Here is a 23,841-nt window from a genome sequence, read left to right on the forward strand (position 1 = left end):
TCAGGATTCTTGAAAAACCCCAAAAATTGCGAATGGCACTACAACTGCGCTCGTCACCTTGAGACAAAAGATGTTAAGTCTCATTTGCCCAGTAATTTCACTAACTACGGCGCCCTTCACACCGAAACAGTAATGCTTACATATTACTGGTTTACGGCAGAAATAGGCGCCGTTGTGGTATCCGTAATCTAGCCGGCATCCTGTGCAAAGGAGCCTCCCACTGGTGGAAGGGAAATTCTCCTTTCAGGATTTCCTTCAGGAAAAAACCAACCCTACCATTTATTTTTCGTTTTATTGACGAATGATAATTATTTATTATGCAGTTTCTTATATTTATACGCACCTTTACGTTTTGGTTTATTTTGTTTTAGTGGCTCTTTGTCAATTATATTCGTTTAGTTTTCGTTCATATGGGAGCCTTTTTTAAAACTATTTTTCATTTTTACTAAGCATTCCTTGAATCTTATTCCAATACATTAACTTGTGATAACTATCATAAAAGCAAATTTTTCATTGCTGCAGGGACATAACCTCATGATGTTGGATTTAAATGGAGTATCTTTGGGAGAACGTCAAGCAGAACTAAATTATAAAGTCGCAGAAGCAGTTAAAAATAAAATAAACTTTAAAGATCTAGAAGCTCTAGAAGAAAATTCCGATGTCGACAAATTGTACAAGATAGACATCGCGTCTAAACTAAAGAGAATTCATTATATTCAAGGAGTGTTAAAATGTGGCGATAGTTTGTATGTGTCAAGAGCACTAAAGTACGATTTTATTTATGGTGATGAATTCTCGGCGATCATCAATCCAGATAATTTGAATCAAGAAATATTTCCTTATATGTCTCTACGGATGAAAAAAAAGCTTTTGGAAAATGTAGCATCTCGCGTTCGTAATCAAACAAGGCTTCAATCTTTCTTTGAATATTGCATGAAAATAAGAATGTTTAATTTGGCCTTTAAATTTTCCATATGTTTAAGTGAGTTAACCAAACTGTATATTTTAAATACTAATTTCGATTTCATTAAGAATCAAAAAAATTGTCAACTATTTATTGGCGATTCTTTTATTTTAGCCTTGGCTTATATTTTGAAACTGGACATTGTAAGCCAAGACATTGTTATGAAATTTTCTAATCTTTTCTTGGTAGACGCTGAGAAATACTTAGATATGATTGAGAAGCATTACCATAAAAATGCTAGTACAAGATTTGGTGCGAGAGTATCAAAAAGTATTATGACCAAGCATAAGGACAGAGTGCTAAGAAACCCTTTCGTTTACATACATATATTACACAAGAAAGTGTTGGCTCATCACAGTACAAGCGAAGACGCTAAGAGTTATATAAGGGATTTGTTACCCGATCACGTTGACGACTTTTGGCTTAGCAATATTTATAGTACATACAAATATATATTTGACCTAATTCCAAAATCTGAAATATTTCAATTTTATAAAAGTGCATTTACAAATAAATATGAAACCGATTTCTTTGAAATGAATGTACAGTTTTACTATTTAAATTATTTTGAATTTTTAAGCCAAGAGGAAAGGGAAAATATAGCACTTAAACATATAGAGGCAGGTGAAGAATTATTAGGTGAAAATTATGATTTCATCTGGTATAAATTTGTTGATTACGAAGTGGCGTTTCCAGCAATCAAGAAATGTTTATTGGTTACAAATGATTCGAGTATTAGAAATGATATGTTTAAAACTTTGGTGAATTCTGCTAGAAATCAACGACACCTAGAAAATCTATTTATATACTACTACGAGCGACATGTGAATGAACCTGAATATTATAAAGATGTTTTTATAGATACCGTTGCTGACAATAAAAATATTTTTGAGTTTGATGAAGGGTGTTGGACAGCTTTCAACAAAATACTGTATAGTATCGAAGTTTATACGCCCGGATGTAATAAACGCGATAGGTTTAGGGCGTTTTGTATTATATACCATATAATTAATGATATCGAAATGCCAGAAGCATTGATATATTACATCCTTCACGATTTCAATTCGTATGAATTTTTAAAACATCGTGATAAGTTAACTGATGCGCAGTGGTTACAAATATACGATAATATGTACGAAGTTCATCATAAACATATGAATGAAATAAATGAACGTCTTATAACCGGTGCTGGTGATACTCAAATAAAAAATGAAATGCTAGAACAGATACGTAAATTTCTCTCACTTCTTGAATTTTTCAAAAAATCCATGAATGATATTCCAAAAAATATTTTGAATTTTATAACGTCAAATATAGATTACTTTCAGTATTGTGATTTTTTCAGAAAAGATGTAAAAGAAGAAAAAATAACAGAAAGTTTATTATTGCGCCTATTGAAAAAGGATAAACGGTTACTTATACTTGACAAAACAAGGAAGAACAAAATATTTGATAAAATGAACGATGACATAGGTTTAAGACTAAACAGGTTTGCTATGGTTTTAAAGATTTATTTTTCAAATGATGCGATTGCCAAAGAATTTCTAGAATTCTTCCAAAGTTGTATAGGCAAGGCCACATACGATTACAAATATTACAGAGTGATAAAAACTGCCGTATGCAGTTTATTTCAATTAGCAGATGAAGATTATAAAGTTAACTTAATGTCGAAATATGCACCAATTGAAGCAAAGATTGACCATAAAAATATCGGAAGAGATGTATTGAGTATTCAAGAAGCCATCTGTCGTCATGCAGGTTATTCACGTCCACCAGTACCTTTATCAAGTATACTTCAATACATTAAAGGAGACTATGTTCATTTTTGTCTTCCAATATTCAACATGTACTTAGCTGACTTACCTTTGCCAAAAGCGATGCAATTTATTGAAGCTGTATTGAACGCTCCGGTATCTATACAAAAGCATGGGATTCGATTAGCCTTCAAAATGTTCAGTACAGAAAAGTTGGAAAAACTTGTAAGAGACATATGGAATAAATCAAAAAATGTATCTATAAGAATGATTATTTATAAAGACCTTTTTGCAAAAGTAAAGAACACCGAGGGTGATGATCAAAAACAACTATTTGAAATATTAAAAACCTTCACAAAGACATTGCACGAAGATGATCAAGAAGAAGTGTTTAAATTGATTAAGTCAAATGAGATGCCTGAACAATTCAGGGCAGAATATTTAAATGCTGCCTGGTTTGCAATTAAATTGTTCTCTTTTAAAAAGAATTTTAACATGAGACGTAAGATTATGATAGTGCAAACAATAGAAAATAACATTGCTCTCATAGAAAAAAAATATATACGAACGGAAATAATAGACGAATTTGTGAAAGAAATGTTAGATGAAGATGGTTTAGCTCAAGAGTACAAGCCAAGAGAATACGAGTTAAACGCCGCTATGTGGTCTTTAATTGAAACATTTATATTCTTTGTAAGAAACGAAGAAGATCTAAGTGATTCCCAGGAATTATTAAAAACGATTACTGCAAGTTGTCAAAAATCTTGGGACCGAATTCACGAAGACAAATATATACTACGGGAATTTCTTTGCACATTCCTAAACAAAAATAAAAGTAAATGCTGCGATGGTTGTGATGTATTAGTCAATCAAATTAATACAAAGTCATTGCTGGAGCTGTGCTTACAGAGTTTGCAAAAATTGTGCCCACTACAAGAGGTCTACCTGAATGTTTTGGGATTGAAACTAAATATAGCTACTAGAAAAGTTTTAAGCTACTCTTTAACTGATTTGGATGAAATTGCGAGACTTTTTATCAAAGAGGTGTTACCTATATTAAATGGTATGATTAACAGAAATATATTTTGCAAAATATTCATTTCTAAGATATCTAGCGAAATAAACAGTTGTATATGTGTCATGGCCTCATATCATAATAATTGGGATGCTCCAGATATCCTTACAATACATGTATGCTCTGAGTTATTAGGTGTTAATAAAAGTACATCTCTTCTGGCATTAACTTTGATGCCTACTGATGCATATACCGACCATACAAGAGGTCTTATGAAATGTTTTCTTGATGATCTCAAGAAAATTAATGACTTTGAGGTTCAAAGTTACTACTATGATAAATTTTATGCATCATCATATAGTGTTGGATATTTTGTACAGTTTAATGAGGATGAAAACAAAACATTTGATTGTACTGCCAATGAAAATGAAGAACCAAGAGTTGAAAAATAAATAAAAATATTACATTACTAAATTATATTATGTTAAAAAGTTACATGTTTGTTTGTTAACTTATATTCTTTAAATGCCTTTTAAAATTATCATTTTTTATAGAAGCGAATGTTTAAAAAACATGACTGTCGGTAGCTTTAACTTTCTTTTGAATGTCGCTTTCCCTGTTGTTCCTTTTTTACATTTTAAAAGTTTTTCTATTTGAAAGGGCTTGTTGAAGTTATTTCTGTTTAGTTGGGAATATTAAAGCCTAATTTGTACACGCTGTTTTATTTGCAAATACGGATTATAATATTAAACAATTATTATTATCATAAACGCGTTCCAAACTGAATGCAAATAAAATAAAAAATTAGAAGATATTAAGTTGTAACAATATATTTCATGGCCAAACTAGATATTTAACCCTTACATCAAGTCCAGGCAGGCACCTCATAAGTCACGAAATAAAAGCAGACACTGTTTGCATAATTATGACAGCTGAAATCACGCATATTAATTAATATGACAAGTTTCAATGCCGTCTACATCACGCGGAGTTAATTATTTTGAAAATCATATTAAGAATAGAACATTAGATACCTACTTATTTGTTCAACAAGAGAACAAAGTTCGTTTTTGTTATAAATGCCGAGTTTGAATAGCGAGCAAGCGAAGGATTATGATTTGGGTAACTGAGCAATGATTCGATGAACTTGAATATTTCATCAATTCGGCTGTCGGTAAACGGGACACGCTCAAAGGTGCCTCGGAGCGCTATTTCTAAAAGTTGTGTTATACAACATGTAGTTAGCTGGTTACCATGAACACTTATGAGCAGTCGATTCATTGAATAGTTATGTGGTGGTGGGACATACGTGTAAAATTCTGTACGTTTTTAGCATGTTTCAAATCCTGAAGTAATCTATTTCCTTATTGATTGAGACACTCATAAAATTTTCTTATCCCCAAGCGTTTTACTCTTTTTTTAAAACTTTACTGTTTCCTTCTTCTTAAATAAGCTAACTACTAGAAAAATAACTGCAGGAAAAATTACACAATGTCCATTTTGATTGCTCCGGACTTCTGATAGATCGGCCTGCCTCGCCTCTGTGTTTCGGGGGTGCATCTCGAGGCTGCCTCGCAAGGACAAGCTCGCGAGCCACTACCAAAGAGTTTTTCCTCTAACGAAGGCACTACTTCGAGGCTGCCGCGCTAGCACATGCGCCCAGTGTGGACGCGGCTTATTCACTTCCGAATTATATGAATGTTTATTTTGTCGTTTTTTGTAAAAATGTTGGCTGTGATGTTTGTTTATTATATTTTATAACAATATGGGTAAAACTATCCATAGCAAAGAGCGTGAGCTCATAATATTAAAAGTGTTTGAGTTTTTTGAACGGGAAAAGGAAATAAATAAATTTATTATTCCTGTTTATCCAAATAAAAAAAGCCACGTAGCTAGTGTTGGCAAACCAGTATAATATTATCTTCTGTGTTTCCGCTAGCGTCATCTATGGTTCGTTGTTCTAACGTTCCGTCCAATCGGGACCGAGGATTTAAAAGCTGCATCGGAAGAACATAGGTTTGAACCAGTGAACGCATATAAAACATGGAAGCAGTCTTGTCATACTATATACAGTTGATTATTAGCGCAAAAAGTTACATAATTACTACACAATAAAGTCATGTAGCTATAGCTACAACCAATAATATCAATTAAGTAATACAAATGTCTAATATCTTGTAACGTAATACCTTAGTAACATTATAGATCATAGAAATATAAATCGTGCATATTAACTGTAATAAACGTATGCCGAAAGATTCGTTCTGAAAAGAACATTTTATTTTATATACCGTAATATTAGCTCTTATAAGAACCATTTCATAATGCTGTACATCAAGTCATAGAATCATGCAGATCACCAGTAGTCATCTCATCGAAGTACAAGCATCGTCACGTTCTCTCGAAGACCGCAGATATACTCACATGATCAGTCATATGCTCCGCGTTACACAACCTCACAGCAAGGCCCAGCGTACTCGACTGGAGCGTCGCAGCGTCGATCACAATTCATTCAATTTTAATCAATGAGCGACAGAGTAGGTGCTAAATGCTCATTGACATCGGATGATCGAGTTTCGACGCGAGTTTACACAAGCGCGCGCTCGCTGGCCGGTTTACTGATATAGCATTAGTTTTAGAGCGAGATAGAACACATAATATTATTCTCAATTCTTGTTGAATGAAACGTTTTACTATTGGACAAAATGTAAGCTTTAGTATTGGTGTGTATTTTCTAAACTTGTAAATATTTTTAAGTAACAATTGTAATTGGTTAACTAGTTTTAAGGATTTTATATATATAAATATATATCATGTAACTGAAGTAAAATATATCATCTTCCACATATTCCTCACAGTCAAGCAGTTGTTTTATTGAATCTTCAAACGCTCAGTCTCTAAAGTCACAGTACAGTAAACTATCAATGCTTTAAAAGAGTGTATTGAGTCTAGGTCGACTGGGTATTGCTTTGTCAGTTACGTGGTTTTGTAAATATGACAGGTACAGGCTCAATGATTCGTCTAGTGTAGTCATGCACATTCACCCAACGTTATTTACGTGGTTATTTCTCGACATGACAAATTATCAATGTTTGTCAGATACGTGGACAATATGTGCGTTAGGTATGAGGACCAGCCATAGTAACAATATTGTATTTTTACTCTGTAAATATTATTAGCTTGATAAGTGCATTCCAAAATCATTTTAGAATATATATATAATCCATAATATATGTATATATATATATATATATATATATATATATATATATATATTTTATGGAATAGGAGGACAAACGAGCGTACGACGTACGGTGACCTGTTGTTAAGTGATCACCGCCGCTCATAATCTCTTGCAATACCAGAGGTATCACAGGAGCGTTGCCGGCCTTAAAGGAAGGCGTACGCGCTTTTTTTGAAGGCACCCCATGTCGTATCGTCCCAGAAACACCGCACAAGGAAGTTCATTCCACAGCTTTGTTGTACGTGGAAGAAAGCTCCTTGAAAACCGCACTGTGGAGGACCACATATTTATTAAAAAGTGTGAAATTTGAGTGTTTTCTTAATTAAAATGTTTCTCATAATCAATATTATTATGATAGATACATAAGTATAATTTTAAACATTTTTGGGATTTTAGACGATTGTACTGCACGGAAATATTTTTTCAAGCATTTCATAGTGCAGGTGTTGACAAATATACACAAACAACTACAAAACAATTCTTAACCGACTCGGTCAATGAAACTCCGTCAAAAATTGTCTCGAGTTATTTGTTGTACAATTGTTTATTATGTGTTAAGAAAAAGCTCAATTCTTTATTTTAAATGGCAAAGGACGGGTACTGAATAAAACACGAAAAAATAAATATTTATTATAAATTTTTAGAAATCAATAAATTAATTTACAAACAAAATCGATATTGTTAAAAAGAAAAAGTAGAGAACCACATTGCTACAACATTGAAAGTTAATTTATGTTTGAAAAATTTATATAACTCATTTTATTACGAGTATATACTTAATGTTGCGCGAAATTGTAAGTTTGTTTTTTGGTGCGATGATGAAGCAAGAGTGTCTTCTTCAAAATGTAGTGCGTACGAGTTTTTATGAACTCTTGAACACCATTTTCAATTTTGGTTAAGTATTTTTTTAAGAAATAAAGTATCATGTGTAACGTACTGGAAACATCTGATTGATATTATCGTCATAGTATGTACTACTTTAACATTAACGCTACTTTAACATTTTCCACTTTGACAGTCAGTTTAGTATTTAATTTCCTTGCTACAAAACCGGACACGTACCCAATTTCTTTGTTCAATTGTCCCTGGTAATTGGCAGTTTTTTTCTAGCATAGTTGTAAACACATCACAATATTTCCTTCATTATTTGTAAACTAATAATGTAAAGACCCACACTATTAGTTTGACTGTCAAAAGTAATTTCAAACCTAAAGCCTGGCGTTGTCTAAGTTCCAAGTTTTGCAGCGTTTTTCTATAAATCCCTTCGAACAGCAAAAAAGTTCCAAGTGATCTTGGCTAAGCATGCAGGACACAAGTAAGCCGTAAATGGTTTCTTTCTACAACCATATCGTCAAAACAGTGTTCGAAACTTTGTTTGCATTCAACAAGTCCCAAAAACCCAATTTTAATATTTGTTTGAACCACTCAATTTTCAGTAGGCGAACGAATAATAATAAGGAGGAAATTACAGAAAAACAAAAAAGGTCCACGTAACTAATACCGTCCCACAAGAAGGCAAAATTAAAAATGAAGTCTGTATGTAACTTAATAAAATATTTCGTGTATAATAAAACGTTATTAAAGCTACCACAGTATGCTTAATGCCATCCCTCTTATTTATATTTTATTTTTATTATATATATAGATGGTGAAACGAAGTAAAAATAAAAAACCCAATCGCGCATACACGAGTCCCAGCAGCCCCAGTAATAGTTCTTGTAAATCGCCGTTGCGCCGCGACGACCGAATACAAATGTACTTATCACGAAAAACGTACCGATATATCCTTGAATAACAAAATTTCTGAATTGGACCCTTTAAGAAACGATATCAATGCCTGGCTTAATATTATTCAATCATATGGCGAAACTTTCGTATGGCCTGACAAAATGATCCGATTGTCGAAGTGGTCTGATAATACTACCTTTGCATTTGTGCAAGAATACTCGAAACATGATGGTTTATATAATTCAAATTGCAACAATTACCGCATAAAACAAGCTAGAGATGCAGCTGTTATTAAAATTTGGGAGGTTATGAACATAAGTGATTTCGGACCCTCCTTCGGTCCGAAATCACTTATGTTCATAACCTGACTGTCCTGTCTCGAAAATAAAAAGTATCAGGTATCACATTTACAAAAATTTAAAGTCAACCGATCTATTTTTTAATTCTGGGTCAAAGTAAAATTCGTAGACTGGTTTTCGAATGCAAAATAGATGGGTTGTCTTAAAATTTTTGTAAATGTGATACCCGCTACTTTTTATTTTTGAAACACCCAACTAGCTTAACTCGCCAATTTGTGACTTATTTCGGCAATGAAGCAAATTAATGGCCTATTTAGACACAGAGAGCTTCTCGCATGTTTGGGTTCGAGAAAGCGTACGCTGCTATCACAAGCAATAATCGCTATAATATAATCGTATCAAAATGTTTACATATAGGTAAGAACTAAAATCTCGCGAATGATTCGAGATTCGCATATCTGAATTCACTTATAGCTAGGCGATTGTTGTCTACGTTTGTTTACACAGCTTACACAGCAAATTATAGTAAGAAGATTCATGCTGAGAGTCTTGACTTGTATAAACACGATGTCGTGTTACATTTTTCAAGTTTGTACGAGTATCGAACAAATCAGTTTGAACTAGGATATTGTTCTTAAAATTATTTTTTTGTTAATTATTTTTTAAATCTACCCAATGAATTCTTCTCGCAATACATTTTGTAACCCGATACCTTTTGTCCTTTTAATAATTTCTTGCCTTAGAGGAGCAGAAATAATTTAAAACAACCTCGCGTACTCCACTTTGAAATTCTGTTTACATGGAAACAATAAAATTTCCATTACGAGGCAATTGTCGCCAAAGTCAACGAGCGAATGCTTAGACGAAAACAATGTTTAATATTACTTCAATTATCGTATCCTTAGATAATTTATACGTCTAGATAAAGTCTCTTACTATAATACAACCGATAAAGGAATATTAATTTAGTGTGCGTGACAAGCTACGTCTTACACTCTCGATTTGTATGACACTTTGTGTTTGTGTGCTTGAATTGAAGGTTAGTTCTAATCTAAGTCTATTTTTTTCGACGTTTTCACAGCTGTCTTTGTCTGACGATGGTCTATTTAGAGATATAATAATGACCTAAGTCTCTAAGATCGCATCTTAGAGACGAAAAATTCTCTCCGTCTAAATGGGCCTTTACTGGCTACTGTACTATAGTAAAGTGTAAATCGGCCTTTTGGGTAGTGATTACAACCAAAGAGAATTTAAACACTACGTTCAAGAGACGGGAGTGCCATACAAAATAATGAGAAATGTCGCTTGTATTGTATTGCACTAAATCTTGATACCAACATAATCAACTAATGACGTAATATCAGAGCTGCCAATATAATAAATATAGGGTTGGAATCAATACATAATTTTTATCGATAATTAACTAATATATGTATATATATATAAATAATATCTAATTTTAAGGTTCTCTTTTGTTAATTTTAATATTAACCTAAGCAAAGTCTAACTAGTTTAAACTAAGGGATACGTTTTAATTATCTCAAAGAAAAAAACAATTAACATAATATTTTATTAATAGTTTTGTTTTGCGTTGTAGTTTTGGTTTAGACAGTCTTTGGTATTCGTTTTTGCAATAAAGTCGACGACACCATCTAGGCTGTCGTTGCTATTATCGTTTCAAGTTGTATAGATATATTTGCCATACAATATACATAGTTAATAAATATTATTAAAAAATTAAATGTGATTTACTATTCAAGAGGATTTTTTTACTACTAAGTTATTTAAGTCATTTTGTTGATCGTTTATGCGTAGAAATAATGCAAATGGCCGCCTGAGAAATAGGAAGTCGACGAGAAGGGTTGAGTTACTTTTTTTTACATTTTATTATCCGCGAGTTTTGTATTATTTATTCAATTTTAAATGGTTATATTATATTTATTATATATTTTTTTAACATTTACATTATGTGTAAATGCTACCAAATTGGTGGTGCAGAGTTTGGCATGGTCCTTAGCGCCTAAACTATGTTTTGACTTTTGACACTTCACAGCGACAAAGCACAGATAATGATTGGTTTGAACATATTACATTCACACTAACATCGTAAAAAAATCAAAATATTAGTCTATGGTAACGATAAACGACAAGGAATTCGAACATTTGTTAGAGTCCGTTAGTTGCGATATATTCGGAGTATTATCGTATCGTTCCGAATGTATCGTTGTCGATTTTGCGAGTAGACCTCCTGAATCTGAAATTATAACAGAGTACATATTAGCAGAAGTTAGTTAACCCTAATTTTTAGGCTTTAAATACTTTTTTGCACATCATAACCACAATATAATATAATAAAAAGGATTTAAAAGTTAATAAACTTATTAATCAAAAATATAGATACCGTAAAAATGAAATAAATAAAAATAAATTTAATAATAATTTAAAATAAAATATCGACAGTCGATAAAAAATTGTCAAACACTACAGATAGATTATAATAATATTATAATTTTTATTCTAGATGAATTAAATCAAAACTTATCACTTTTAATCACTTTAAGCATTATTTATTAGCTTATTATTTGTTCGTAAGTGCTTACCTTTCTATATCCAAAAATAATTTAGCCATGAAAATTCTCTTACTCCATCTGACCAGCCAGATTTTAAACCACATATTTTACACATTTATTATTACATGGTATAGCTTAGAAAGTCTTACGCATTCATTATATAAATAATTAAGCACATTACCCTGAATAATACACGAATAAAGTAAAAGAAAGAAAATTCGTAACAAAAATTGTTAACAGTCACTTTTATTTTGAATGAATGACATGTCACATGACACTCAAACCAAAACAAACAAAAGAGTCGAATATATGTTAGAGCGAGACAGCGTTTGCCGCCATTATTTTTAGCGCAATACCAATTACCATACATATTCGAGTTTAATAGAGATTTGCGCCAGACTGATTACAACAAATTAATCAAAGAGTATCATAATATGAAATTGATTTTGTTGAAAGCTCGAGTAAAATTAATATTCTTTGGTTGAAACTTTGAAAGTGAATACTTACTTATGGTATTAGTAGTAGGTATTCGAATGATTTAGATTTTGTAATTCCTAAAATAATATTAAGATCTTCACCGGGTGAGTTGGTACATTAGTAAAAGTTATCATTTTTTGTTTAATAACATTTTCAATATATTTTAAATTGAACAAATTAGCTACCTAAACCTTCATACAGTTGAAAACATTAGGTAGGTAGGTATAACATATTTTCTATTACCATTAATTCTTAATACTTTACAACACTGAATATTATTATTTAATTTAATCTGTAGAAAATATTGTAATGTTTTATTTACGATGTATGCACTATGCAGGTATGAATTATGTTAACTTATTAATAATTTAGGTAAAGAGCTTTTCACAATCGCTTTCAAAATGAACATAGTAAGCAATATTATACTCTAACATCATATTACTAAAACCTTATTTTAACATAATATGGTATAATTTTATTACTGATTGTAATTAGAATGACAAAAAATTATCTATAGCATAAGAAAATTTAATAATGTTCAAGTGACATAATAAAATACAGAATTAACACAAAGAAGTGTAGTAACATAATAAAATTCAACTAAAAACAAACAATACAATTTTTTATATCAAACTTATATAAAATCCAGGTAGTCTTCAGCTGTTTGCCAATTGGCATAGGCCTCCACCAACCTTTTCCACTCCTTTCTGTCCTTGGCGACCCGGCTCCTGGTCACACCTGCAAATTTGGCAAGGTTGTCCTCCCATCTTTCCCGCGGTCTTCCCCTGTTTCTTATGCCATTCCTAGGAACCTTTTTGTTCCACTTCTACTTCCCTCTACTCATATGCCCAGCCATTTCCATTTCAGTTTCCCGATATTTGTTCCTATGTCTCGAACCTTTGTGCTTTTCCTGATGTCTTCTAGCCTAACTCGATCTTTTTTCTTGATCATGATGTTGTCAAATTCAAATTCAAATATTTTTATTCAAAATAGGATTTAAAATCACTTATTGAACGTCAAAATCTACCACCCATTCAAAAGAGACTGCCTCAGACCTGAGAAGAATGGGTGCAAGAAACTCAGCTGTTTTTTTTTTTTAATATAAAATATGGATTACAATGTAATAACATACAATAAACATTTATAATTAAAGAGCCTGAGGGTGTTCGCTTTATTCCCAGTCCAGGTGTCATTAAGAAAATTGTTTATGCTATAATAACCTTTCCCACACAAACGTTTTTTAACAATTCTTTTAAATTTCGTAACACATTTGTTTTGTACATTTTCTGGGATCAAATTGTAGAAGCATTGCCCAACAAAAGACTTACTAACTCGACCCAACCGAGTAGTAGGCATAACAAGTTTATGTTTGTTCCTCGTGTTAACATTATGAATGTCACAGTTTCTAGAAAATTCCTCAATGTGCTTATTAACACATAAAACATTATCGAAAATGTATTGAGAAGCAATAGTCAAAATGTTTATTTCTTTAAATTTTTCTCTTAATGATTCTTTAGGACCTAGGTTATAAATCGCGCGAATAGCACTCTTCTGCAGCACAAAGATGTTCTAACATACATAAGAGAAAACCTGACACATTAACAGTAAATATTACCAATATTCTGATATCTCACTAAGTAGTTTATTTTAAATTTTAAAATATCTGATGTAAAATCAAATTAATAATTTATTTTTATTGTTATTTACTCAAAAACTTCTTGTTATTATTTTATATGTGAATAAATATTAGTTATTTGAAACAGAGCTAAATAATGCAAGGTAAATTGTAGAATAATTGTGCCACTTTTTTTTAGGAAACACTTGCAATAAGACAGCATGCTTGTTCTCAATTTGTGTATTGTAGTGTCCAAATTAAATAAAACCTACCTGAAACATATTTGCCAAAAACTTTCAATGTCTTTTGGTCATGAATGTTGAATGTATCTTGTTCTTATCATTTTCCAAAATCCCATTTCTTTTTGGTGTTTGTGAGCTTGTGTGTCCCGGCCACTGCGACTCTTTGTAGACCTATTACTATGTTCATCCATATTACAGCATATATCTTAGACCAACTACTTCTATAACACTATATAAATAATACAATAAATAATACCATTAGGAAATTGTCTCCTCCCTGATGCTGTTTTCTTTTAATGCAAAGAGTTCAGATATATAACAACCTGGCCTCAGAAATAAAAAATGCCAAAACATTGACTTCTTTTAAAGCGAGCTTTCAAAGGCACATACTCAATAATTATGAAATGTTTCAATAACATGTAGGTTGTTTTATGTCTTATCTTTTTGCCTAACATTGAATTGCATTCTGTACCCACCATAATCATTGTTGTTAAGTAATTTTTAAAATATTAATTTCTCATGTAAGTGACAATAGGTCTTAATGAGAATAAAGTTATTTAAACCTAAAGAGCACTGCATTCAGAAATCACATAGGAAGGGACTTACAAAATTTTTCAGATAGCTGCAGATTTACAAGCTTAGTACTGTGTCCAGAACCAAGCTTGCCAAAATGTTGTGTTAGGTATATTAGGTAGTCATCACAGAATTTTTTTAAATTAAAGGTGAGACACAACTACGGATATGCTTTAGCACAGGCTATGCCATGACACAGCTGGCCCCACCTCTTTATGTTTCTCAGTCTGCCCCTGACAGTCACACTAATAACATTGTCAAATGGTGTGGAAAGTGTAGTACAACATCTAGTTTATTCTAGTTTCACAGGTAAATCATTATCATGGAAATAATACCACACATCAATTTTACATGCCTTTCTTCCGTAGATAAAATCACATAATATTATCTTGCTCTGTTATTGGCATGTGTAAATTATTGTTTAATAAATATAGGATAGTTTAATATGAGGGACATTGACATAGAAGATTGCCAGAGTTGTGCTAACACTCGGTGGAAAAAATCAATTATAGATAGATGTTCAAATGGGATCAAACATTTGAATGACGAAAATTGGCAAACCTCTATTAGGACCAAATCTTTTGCAGACATCCCTATATCAACATGTTCACAATAAAATAGTGCATAAGCTGATATAATTTTTTTTTCTATTATCCTATCAAGTCAAAGTAAAGCATAGACATACCTGTTTAACATACCCAGCAGTTTGTCCAGGTAAGTAATAGACAACCCTATGTCTGCACATTCTATAAGTTTTAGTTAATTTTATTATCTTGATGTTGCAACATTTAATGAAAAATATTTAAAAAAAAATCTGTACATATTTTCTAAAATACCAAGTTTTATTCTAATATCAGCTTGGTGAAGCTTGATTTAGGTTCGGATCTTAGACTGAATTGTTCATAAAAAAATTCTGATCTTTACAAAAAAGTATGAAATAAAAAAACCAAGTCCACAAAACTTCTCTGATTAAAAAAAACACTCATAAAAAATGTGAAAATTTAAAGATAAATTGTGTAGTTTATTTATAAAAAAGAATTTGCACTTTACAAAAAAAATATAAAAAAACAACTAAGTTTCCGTTGTGATTTTAAATAATTGCAAAATTTTTTTGGCAAATTTAATAATTGAAAACAATTTTTTATACGTTCTTGGCGCTCGGCATTGAGCTAGTCTTATATATACAGGCGAAATTTACCTTTGTATTCTAATGTTATTGTAGCAGTTTCTCATTAAAACACGGATAATCCTACATTTTTTAAAATTGAAACCCAGCTAGATCGATCCAATAGATTTTCGCATTGATAAACTAAATTATCAATTTGAAGCTTTCCATTTCACATAAATTTAAAAAAAAATTAACAAATTTTAACATTCACTGCTAACCTCAGAAAGTGTACTCATTTTAGCGAGGCAAATGTTCGCGCTGTGTGTTTCCCGCACCACTGCTTACGATTTCGTATATGTTCTTGACAGTCATGCGTTGAACACACCGCATAAAATGTATTTGTGATCTATTAATATACACCTTGTCCGTTTCTACACGTTCACTTTGTACTTTTTCTATTGTTTTTTTTAGTGCTTCTTTTCTTTACTTTCTGGCATAATACTAGTTTTGTTTTAATTTTTGTATTATACGTCCAAGATTGGCATTCGTACGTGAATGTTTGTAGATTACAGGTTTTCTTTAAGTACAGGGGAAGTTCTTCTTTCAGGATTTCCTTTTAGGTATTTACTTGTGTCCAATAACTACATATCATAAAAAAAAGTCTTTTGGTTGCAGTGATATAACCTCACGATGTTGGACTTAATTGGAGTAACTTTGGGAGAACGTCAAGCAGAACTAAATTATAAAGTCGCAGAAGCAGTTAAAAATAAAATAAACTTTAAAGATCTAGAAGCTCTAGAAGAAAATTCCGATGTCGACAAATTGTACAAGATAGATATCGCGTCTAAACTAAAGAAAATGGATTATATACAAGAAGTGTTAAAATGCGGCGACAGTTTGTATGTTTCAAGAGCTCTAAAGTACGATTATATTTATGGTGATGAATTCTCGGCGATCATCAATCCAGATTATTTGAACCAAGAAATATTTCCTTATATGTCTCTACGGATGAAAAAAAAGCTTTTGGATAATGTAGCATCTCGCGTTCGTAATCAATCAAGGCTTCAAACTTTCTTTGAATATTGCATGAATTTAAGAACGTTTAATTTGGCCTTTAAATTTTCACTCCTTTTAAGTGAGAATGACAAACTGGATATTTTAAATACTAATTTCAAGTTCATTGAGAATCAAGAAAATAGTCAACAGTTTATTGGCAATTCTTTTGTTTTAGCCAAGGCTTATATTTCGAAACTAGACATTGTAAACCAAAATATTGTAATGAAATTTTCAAATCTATTCTTGGTAGACGCTGAGGAATATTTAGATATGATTGAGAAGCATTACCAGAGATATGGTAGTACAAGATTTGGTGCGAGAATATCAAAAAGTATTATGACCAAGCATAAGGACAGAGTGCTAAGAAACCCTTTCGTTTACGTACATATATTACATAAGAAAGTGTTGGCTCATCACAGTACAAGCGAAGACGCTAAGAATTATATAAACAATGTGTTACCCGATCACGTTGACGACTTTTGGCGTAGGAACCTTTATAGTACATACAAATATATCTTTGACCTAATTCCAAAACCTGAAATATTTCAGTTTTATAAAAGTGCATTTACAAATAAATATCAAACCGATTTCTTTGAAATGCATGTACAGTTTTACCATTTTAATTATTTTGAATTTTTAAGCCAAGAGGACAGGGAAAATATAGCACTTAAACATATTGAGGCAGGTGGAGAGTTATTAGGTGAAAATAACGATTATATCTGGTATAAATTTGTTAACTACGATGTGGCGTTTCCAGCGATCAAGAAATATATACTGGTTACAAATGATATGGACACTAGAAACGAGATGTGTAAAACTTTAGTGCAGTCTGCTAGAAATCAACGACACCTAGAAAATCTCTTTAAATACTATTACGAGCGCCATGTGAATGAACCTGGACATTTGAAAGAAGATTTCATAGAAACCGTTGCTGACAATAAAAATATTTTTGAGTTTGATGAAGGTTGTTGGACAGCTTTTAACAAAATACTTTATAGTGCTGAAGTTTATACGCCCGGATTTTATGGACGCGATAGGTTTAGGACGTTTTGTGTCATCTACCATATAATTAATGATATCGAAATGCCAGAAGCATTGATATATTACATCCTTCACGATTTCAGATCGTATGAATTTATTAAACATCGTGATAAGTTAACTGATGCGCAGTGGTTACAAATATACGAAAAGATGTGCGAAGTTCAACATAAATATATGAATGAAATAAACGAGCGTCTTAAAACTGGTGCTGGTGATTATTCCCAAATTAAAAATGAAATGCTAGAACAAATACGTAAATTTCTCTCGATTCTTGAATTTTTCAAAAAATCTACGGATGATATTCCAAAAATGATTTTGGATTTTATAATGGCAAACATAGAGTACTTCCAGTCCTGTAATTATTTCAGAAAAGATGTGAAAGAAGAAAAAATAACAGAAAGTTTATTATTGCGCCTATTGAAAAAGGATAAGCGGCTACTGGTTGACAAAACAAGGAAAAATAAAATATTTGATAAAATGAACGATGACATAGGTTTTAGGCTAAACAGGTTTGCTAAGGTTTTAAAAATTTATTTTTCAAATGATGCTATTGCTAAAGAGTACTTAGAATTCTTCCAAAGTTGTATAGACAAGGCCACAAACGATTACAGATATTACAGAGTGATAAAAACTGCCGTATGCAGTTTATTTCAATTAGCAGATGAAGATTATAAGGTTAACTTTATGTCAAAATATGCACCAATCGAAGCAAAGATTGACCATAAAAATATCGGAAGAGATGTATTGGGTATTCAAGAAGCCATTTGTCGTCATGCAGGTTATTCACGTCCACCAGTACCTTTATCAAGCATACTTCAATATATTAAAGGAGACTACATACATTTTTGTCTTCCAATATTCAACATGTACTTAGCTGACTTACCTTTACCAAAAGCGATGCAATTTATTGAAGCTGTATTGAACGCTCCGGTATCCATACAAAAGCATGGGATTCGATCAGCCTTCAAAATGTTCAGTACAGAAAATTTGGAAAAACTTGTAAGAGACATATGGAATAAATCAAAAAATGTGTCGTTAAGAATGATTATTTATAAAGCACTTTTTGCAAAGGTAAAGAACACAGAGGGTGATGATCAAAACCAATTGTTTGAAATATTAAAATCCTTCACGAATACATTGCACGAAGATGATCAAGATGAAGTGTTTGAATTGTTAAAGTCAAATGAGATGCCTGAAAAATTCAGAGCAGAATATTTATATGCTGCCTGGGCCGCAATTAAGTTGTTCTCTTTTAAAAAGAATTCTAACATTAACCGTAAGATTATTATAGTGCAAACAATAAAAAATAACATTGGTCTTATAGAAAAAAAATATATACGAACGGAAATAATAGACAAATTTGTGAAAATAATGTTAGACCAAAATGGTTTAGCTCAAGAGTACAAGCCAAGAGAGCATGAGTTAAACGTCGCTATGTGGTCTTTAATTGAAACATATATATTCTTTGTAAGAAATGAAGCGGATCTAAGTGATTCTCAAGAATTATTAAAAACCATTATTGCAAGTTGTCAAAAATCTTGGGACCGGATTTATCAAGACAAATATATTATAAGGGAGTTTCTTTGCACATTCTTTAACCAATATAAAAGTAATTGCTGCGACGGTTGTGATGTATTAGTCAATCAAATTAATACAATGACATTGCTGGAACTGTGCTTACAGAGTTTGATAAATTTGTGCCCACTTGAAGAGGTTTACCTAAATGTTTTGGGATTGAAATTTAAAATAGCTACTAGAAAAGTTTTGAGTTACTCTTTAACTAAAGTAGATGAAATTGCGAGAGGGTTTGTCGGTGAGGTTTTACCTATATTAAATGATATGATTAATAAAAAGATATTTTGCAAAATATTCTACTCTAATATATCTAGCGAAATAAACAGTTGTATATGTGTCATGGCCTCATATCATAATTGTGATGTTAAAGAAATCCTTACAATACATGTATGCTCTGAGTTATTAGGTGTTAATAAAAGTACATCTCTTTTGGCATTAACATTGATGCCTACTGATGCATATACAGACCATACAAAAGGTCTTATCAAATGTTTTCTTGATGATCTCATGAAAATTAATGATTTTGAGGTTCAAAGTTATTACTATGATAAATTTTATGCATCATCATACCGTGTTGGATATTTTCTGCAGTTCAATAAGGATAAAAACAAAACAGTTGATGATACTGCCGATGAAAATGATGAACCAAGAGTTTAAAAATAAGTAATTAATACTTAATTATTTTTAGTTTAAAAAAAGTTACACGTTTGCTTATTAATTTAGTTGTTTTTGTTGGTTTTTAAAATATAAACATTTTTTAAAGAAGTGTAAGTATTTTTAAAAAACGAGAATGACCGCAGCTTTACCTTTGGCTTTGAATGTCTGTTGTTCTTATTTTACATTAAATTTTTTTTCTTTTTATTATGAGTCCATCAAAGACCTTTTTGAAAGTTATTTCTGTTAATTTGAGTTCATAATAAAGTTTCACTTTCACACGTTGTTTTATTTGCAACTACAGATTAGGTAAGTATATGTAAATAAAAATACTCCAAGCTCTTTAAGGCACTTTGTCATGAAGCGAAGACACGTTTTATTGCAGATAAAATTAAAAATAGTTATAATAAAAAAAGCATTTGGAATATAATTAATAATGAAATTGGTAGGCCAAGTTGCCGTAACACTGCTATGTGTATTAATTAAATGAATTTGATAAATTCTCCGAAATCCCAATTATCACGACCAAAGACGTTAATATATGTTTAAATAATACGTACCAGTAGGTACGTTCCACTGATTTGAAATATATGTGTGGTAAAGTAAAGCGAAATAGGTACTAAACATCTTCAAGTCAATATTAACCTAAAATATTTTTAACGTAGAAACAACCGACTTCAAAAACAATAGATGTACTAAAAAGTATAAAAATAATTGTGTATTTTTATACAATCTAATTAATTAATCTAATTCTAGTTAGGATTATTGTTATTTTTGGAATCGGTGTTCATCCGCCGCGACCGCTCTCGCCTCCTCACGACTCAAGCACATCTCACCTTTATCTATGTACGAGGGCGGCACTGAAAATTTCGGGAATCAAGGAAGTGACACAACATTATTATTTAAAAATGTATTTATTGCTTTTCGAAGTATTCTCTGCGAAATTTGACACATTTTTCCGTACGATTCATTGAAGCAATCATTCCATTCGGAAGTTGGGGTCTCCAAAATGGCCGTTTTGTAGGCGTCCACAGCTTCTTCAGGTAATGAAAATCTCTGACCACGTAATTTATTCAATATTTTAGGGAAAGTATAGAAATCATTAGGGCTTAGGTCGGGGCTGTACGGCGGATGGTCTAATAATTCTATGTTTTCTTGCTCTAAAAACTCTTTTGTTCTGTGCGCGGTGTGAGAACTCGCATTGTCGTGATGGAGGATGATGCGGCGGTTGCAGATCTCTTTACGGAGTTCAGAAACTATCTATGGCAAACAAATGCTAGCATACCATTCTGCATTAACCGTTCTTTGTCCCTCAAGAGAAATAGTCGCAACATGGCCGGTTTTGGAGACAAACGTGGCCACCATTTTTTTTGCAACACTCCGTGAACGAACAATTTTTGTTGGCTTTAATCTCATTCATTTTCGAACATCCAAACTCGTGACTGGTTTTTTATTTCGGGTTCGTACGCGTATATCCAGGATTCGTCACCTGATACGATGATGTATACATTTGAGGATCCTGCGTGGAATCTTTCGAGAGTTCTGACGCACCAAGTAACGCGAGCCGCTTTTTGCTCTTCACAGAGCAAATGCGATATCCATCAGGAAAATAACTTTTTTACACCTAATTGTTCATGCAAGATTATTTCTATTTGACTCATGCCAATGTCTAAAGTTGCCTGAATTTCGCGGTATGTCACATGTCGATCTTCCTCAATCAGCTTACGCACAGCATCAACGTTTTCTTTGGTGACTGCAGTTTTTGGACGACCTTGACGAGGATCATCACTGAGCTTGACACGTCCACGTTGAAATTCAGCAAACCAGCGATAAATTGTGGTTTTGGATGGGGCTTCATCACCAAATGCAGAAATGTCATCATCATGCCGATTGTAAGGATCTGTTTTATTAAGTAAGACATAATGGTAAACAATACGCCCCGCTCATTACAAGGCAGTGCCGCTCACGATTCTTGATTGAACCTAATTTTCAGAGCGACATCGCAATTGCGATGTTTGGTTTTATTAGGGTTTCTTTTTTAATTGCAACGCCAGTGGAGTCACAGGAGCGTTGCAGTCCTTTTAATAAAGTGTAGGCGCCTTTTTCGAAGGTGTCTTGAGAATGGAGTAAACTGCCACAGCGTTGGCATATTTTAATTATAAATATTTTTATATATCAAAATATGCCAACGACAGCGTTTTTTGCGCCCGTTCTTCTCAGATCTGAGTTAATTTCGAGTGGGTGATAGATTTTTCAATAAGTTATTCTAGAATTCTGATTTATAATTGAATGAAATAAAAACACGAATACAATTTGCACACGGTTGATGATTCACTATCGCAGCACAGATAAGCACCAGTTTTATCGTACACAATAGTGTATTTCAAGCTAGTGATATTGAATACTTACTTAATAATAATTTGTCAAAAATAAACAAGTATTAACAGTAATCATTCTACGGATTCAAGTTTACCTAGGTACCTACATATAAAATAGTATTTAGGTATATTATGGTTATAACTACGTAGGTATTCATATTTTGTAATACTTATGTCTATTTATTGTAATGGAATTTATGGTAGAATATTAGTTGAGCATACGAAAACACACAAAAAGTTTATTAACTTGGCCAGGCTACCATAGATACAAAGTACCAAATACCCATAGGGGAGAGCAGGTAGGACTCGTACACTTTTTACTCCAAGGCTTGTAAAATATAATATTACTTATAGCTATTTGAAAATATATTTTATACTGCTATATTACTAGCATATCTGGCTATAATAATATATTATAGTTGTATGTTAATACGAAGTATCATAACCAAGTTGAGGTGCGTGAGTGCAAAAAGTGGGAATTGTACGAATGCCTACGCAGGGTACCTTCGTACACGGTGTGGGGCACATTCGTACATATTGGTGAGTCTCCATACAACGTGATAAAAATTACATTTATTCTAAACATAAACTTTATTGAGATTAAAATTAACACAGACTTTGCCGTAATGGCAGTAATAACGAACAATATTGTTTTTGTACTATTAACTAGAATTAAAAATTAAACACTTGTCGTAAAATTAAAATAGGTAAACAATTTCTATAAAGTTTTTTTTTATTTCCACAAAGAAATAACATTACATAAATACTTATTGAAATTTATTAATCAAAAATACAAATTGGCACGCAGAACATAGAAAATGGATCTTTTATTGCATATTGTACACACACAGGATTTCCAGGTAACTACTTTAATTTTTTCTCAGTAATTAACTTTTTTAAGTTTTCTGACGTAACAGACGTTTTCTTCGCAATTATCATGCTCTCAACGAAGCTCGCAGTCGTACTGCCACAGAGTACCTTATATTAAGACTGAAACGTACTGCCACGCCGCTCCTGCGGTTAGACTATGCCCATAGACGGGAGTCACGCACATAAATATGAACGCATCAGTCTGTTGGATAGTAATAAAATTACCACTGTACGAATCCTACCTGATCTCCCCTACGAGTTAACTGTGCAGCGTGCACCTCCATGTGTTTTGTGACTTGACGTCACCAGAAATCATACGTCAATATTTTGGACTATATACTAATTTTATCGGGCGTTTATTTTTATAATAACGCGGGCACAGCGATTCGTGTCTGAGTGAATAGCCCGCCAACCCATTTCACCTAACCTGTCCGTGTCGGGGTATGACTCAAGTCTGAGGCTCCCTTCGCGCGCTTTTGCATCCTAAGTTCTTCTAGTCGCGTCACTCAATGTCATTTCACGGAACCAACCCTGGCATTTGATCAAATCACTAGATTTGTTTAAAGAAATGATAAAATCGTGTAGTTCTTTAAACATAATAAGAATTGACCAAATCTCTGTTATTATCAATTCCCTGCGACATATAGGTTACATGTTCGGTGGTCATGATTTACAATA

General features: G+C 32.3%; 1 protein-coding gene and 1 long non-coding RNA gene across 18 annotated transcripts in view; one reads left to right on the plus strand and one right to left on the minus strand.

Moving 5' to 3' along the window:
• The window catches only part of LOC126978462 (uncharacterized), a 28,552-nt gene extending 8,358 nt beyond the window's left edge, over nucleotides 1–20,194 (plus strand). For 7 of the 17 annotated variants that reach the window (XM_050827315.1, XM_050827297.1, XM_050827305.1 and 4 more), the window contains one exon: nucleotides 523–4,445. In XM_050827315.1, coding sequence (XP_050683272.1) covers nucleotides 535–4,185 — 3,651 coding nt within the window. In that variant the 5' untranslated portion in view covers nucleotides 523–534 and the 3' untranslated portion in view covers nucleotides 4,186–4,445. The other 10 variants (XM_050827374.1, XM_050827382.1, XM_050827355.1 and 7 more) reach the window with 9 other exon arrangements.
• Nucleotides 10,558–11,800, minus strand: LOC126979039 (uncharacterized). Its single transcript, XR_007732743.1, has 2 exons — nucleotides 11,605–11,800; nucleotides 10,558–11,258 (listed from the first exon to the last, which is right to left on the minus strand). It is a non-coding gene; the product is annotated as an uncharacterized LOC126979039 (long non-coding RNA).
• Nucleotides 20,195–23,841: the final 3,647 nt, after the last annotated feature.

The sequence above is a fragment of the Leptidea sinapis genome, chromosome 3, assembly GCF_905404315.1.
Source record: "Leptidea sinapis chromosome 3, ilLepSina1.1, whole genome shotgun sequence".
In the NCBI taxonomy this organism is placed as follows: Eukaryota; Metazoa; Arthropoda; class Insecta; order Lepidoptera; family Pieridae; genus Leptidea; species Leptidea sinapis.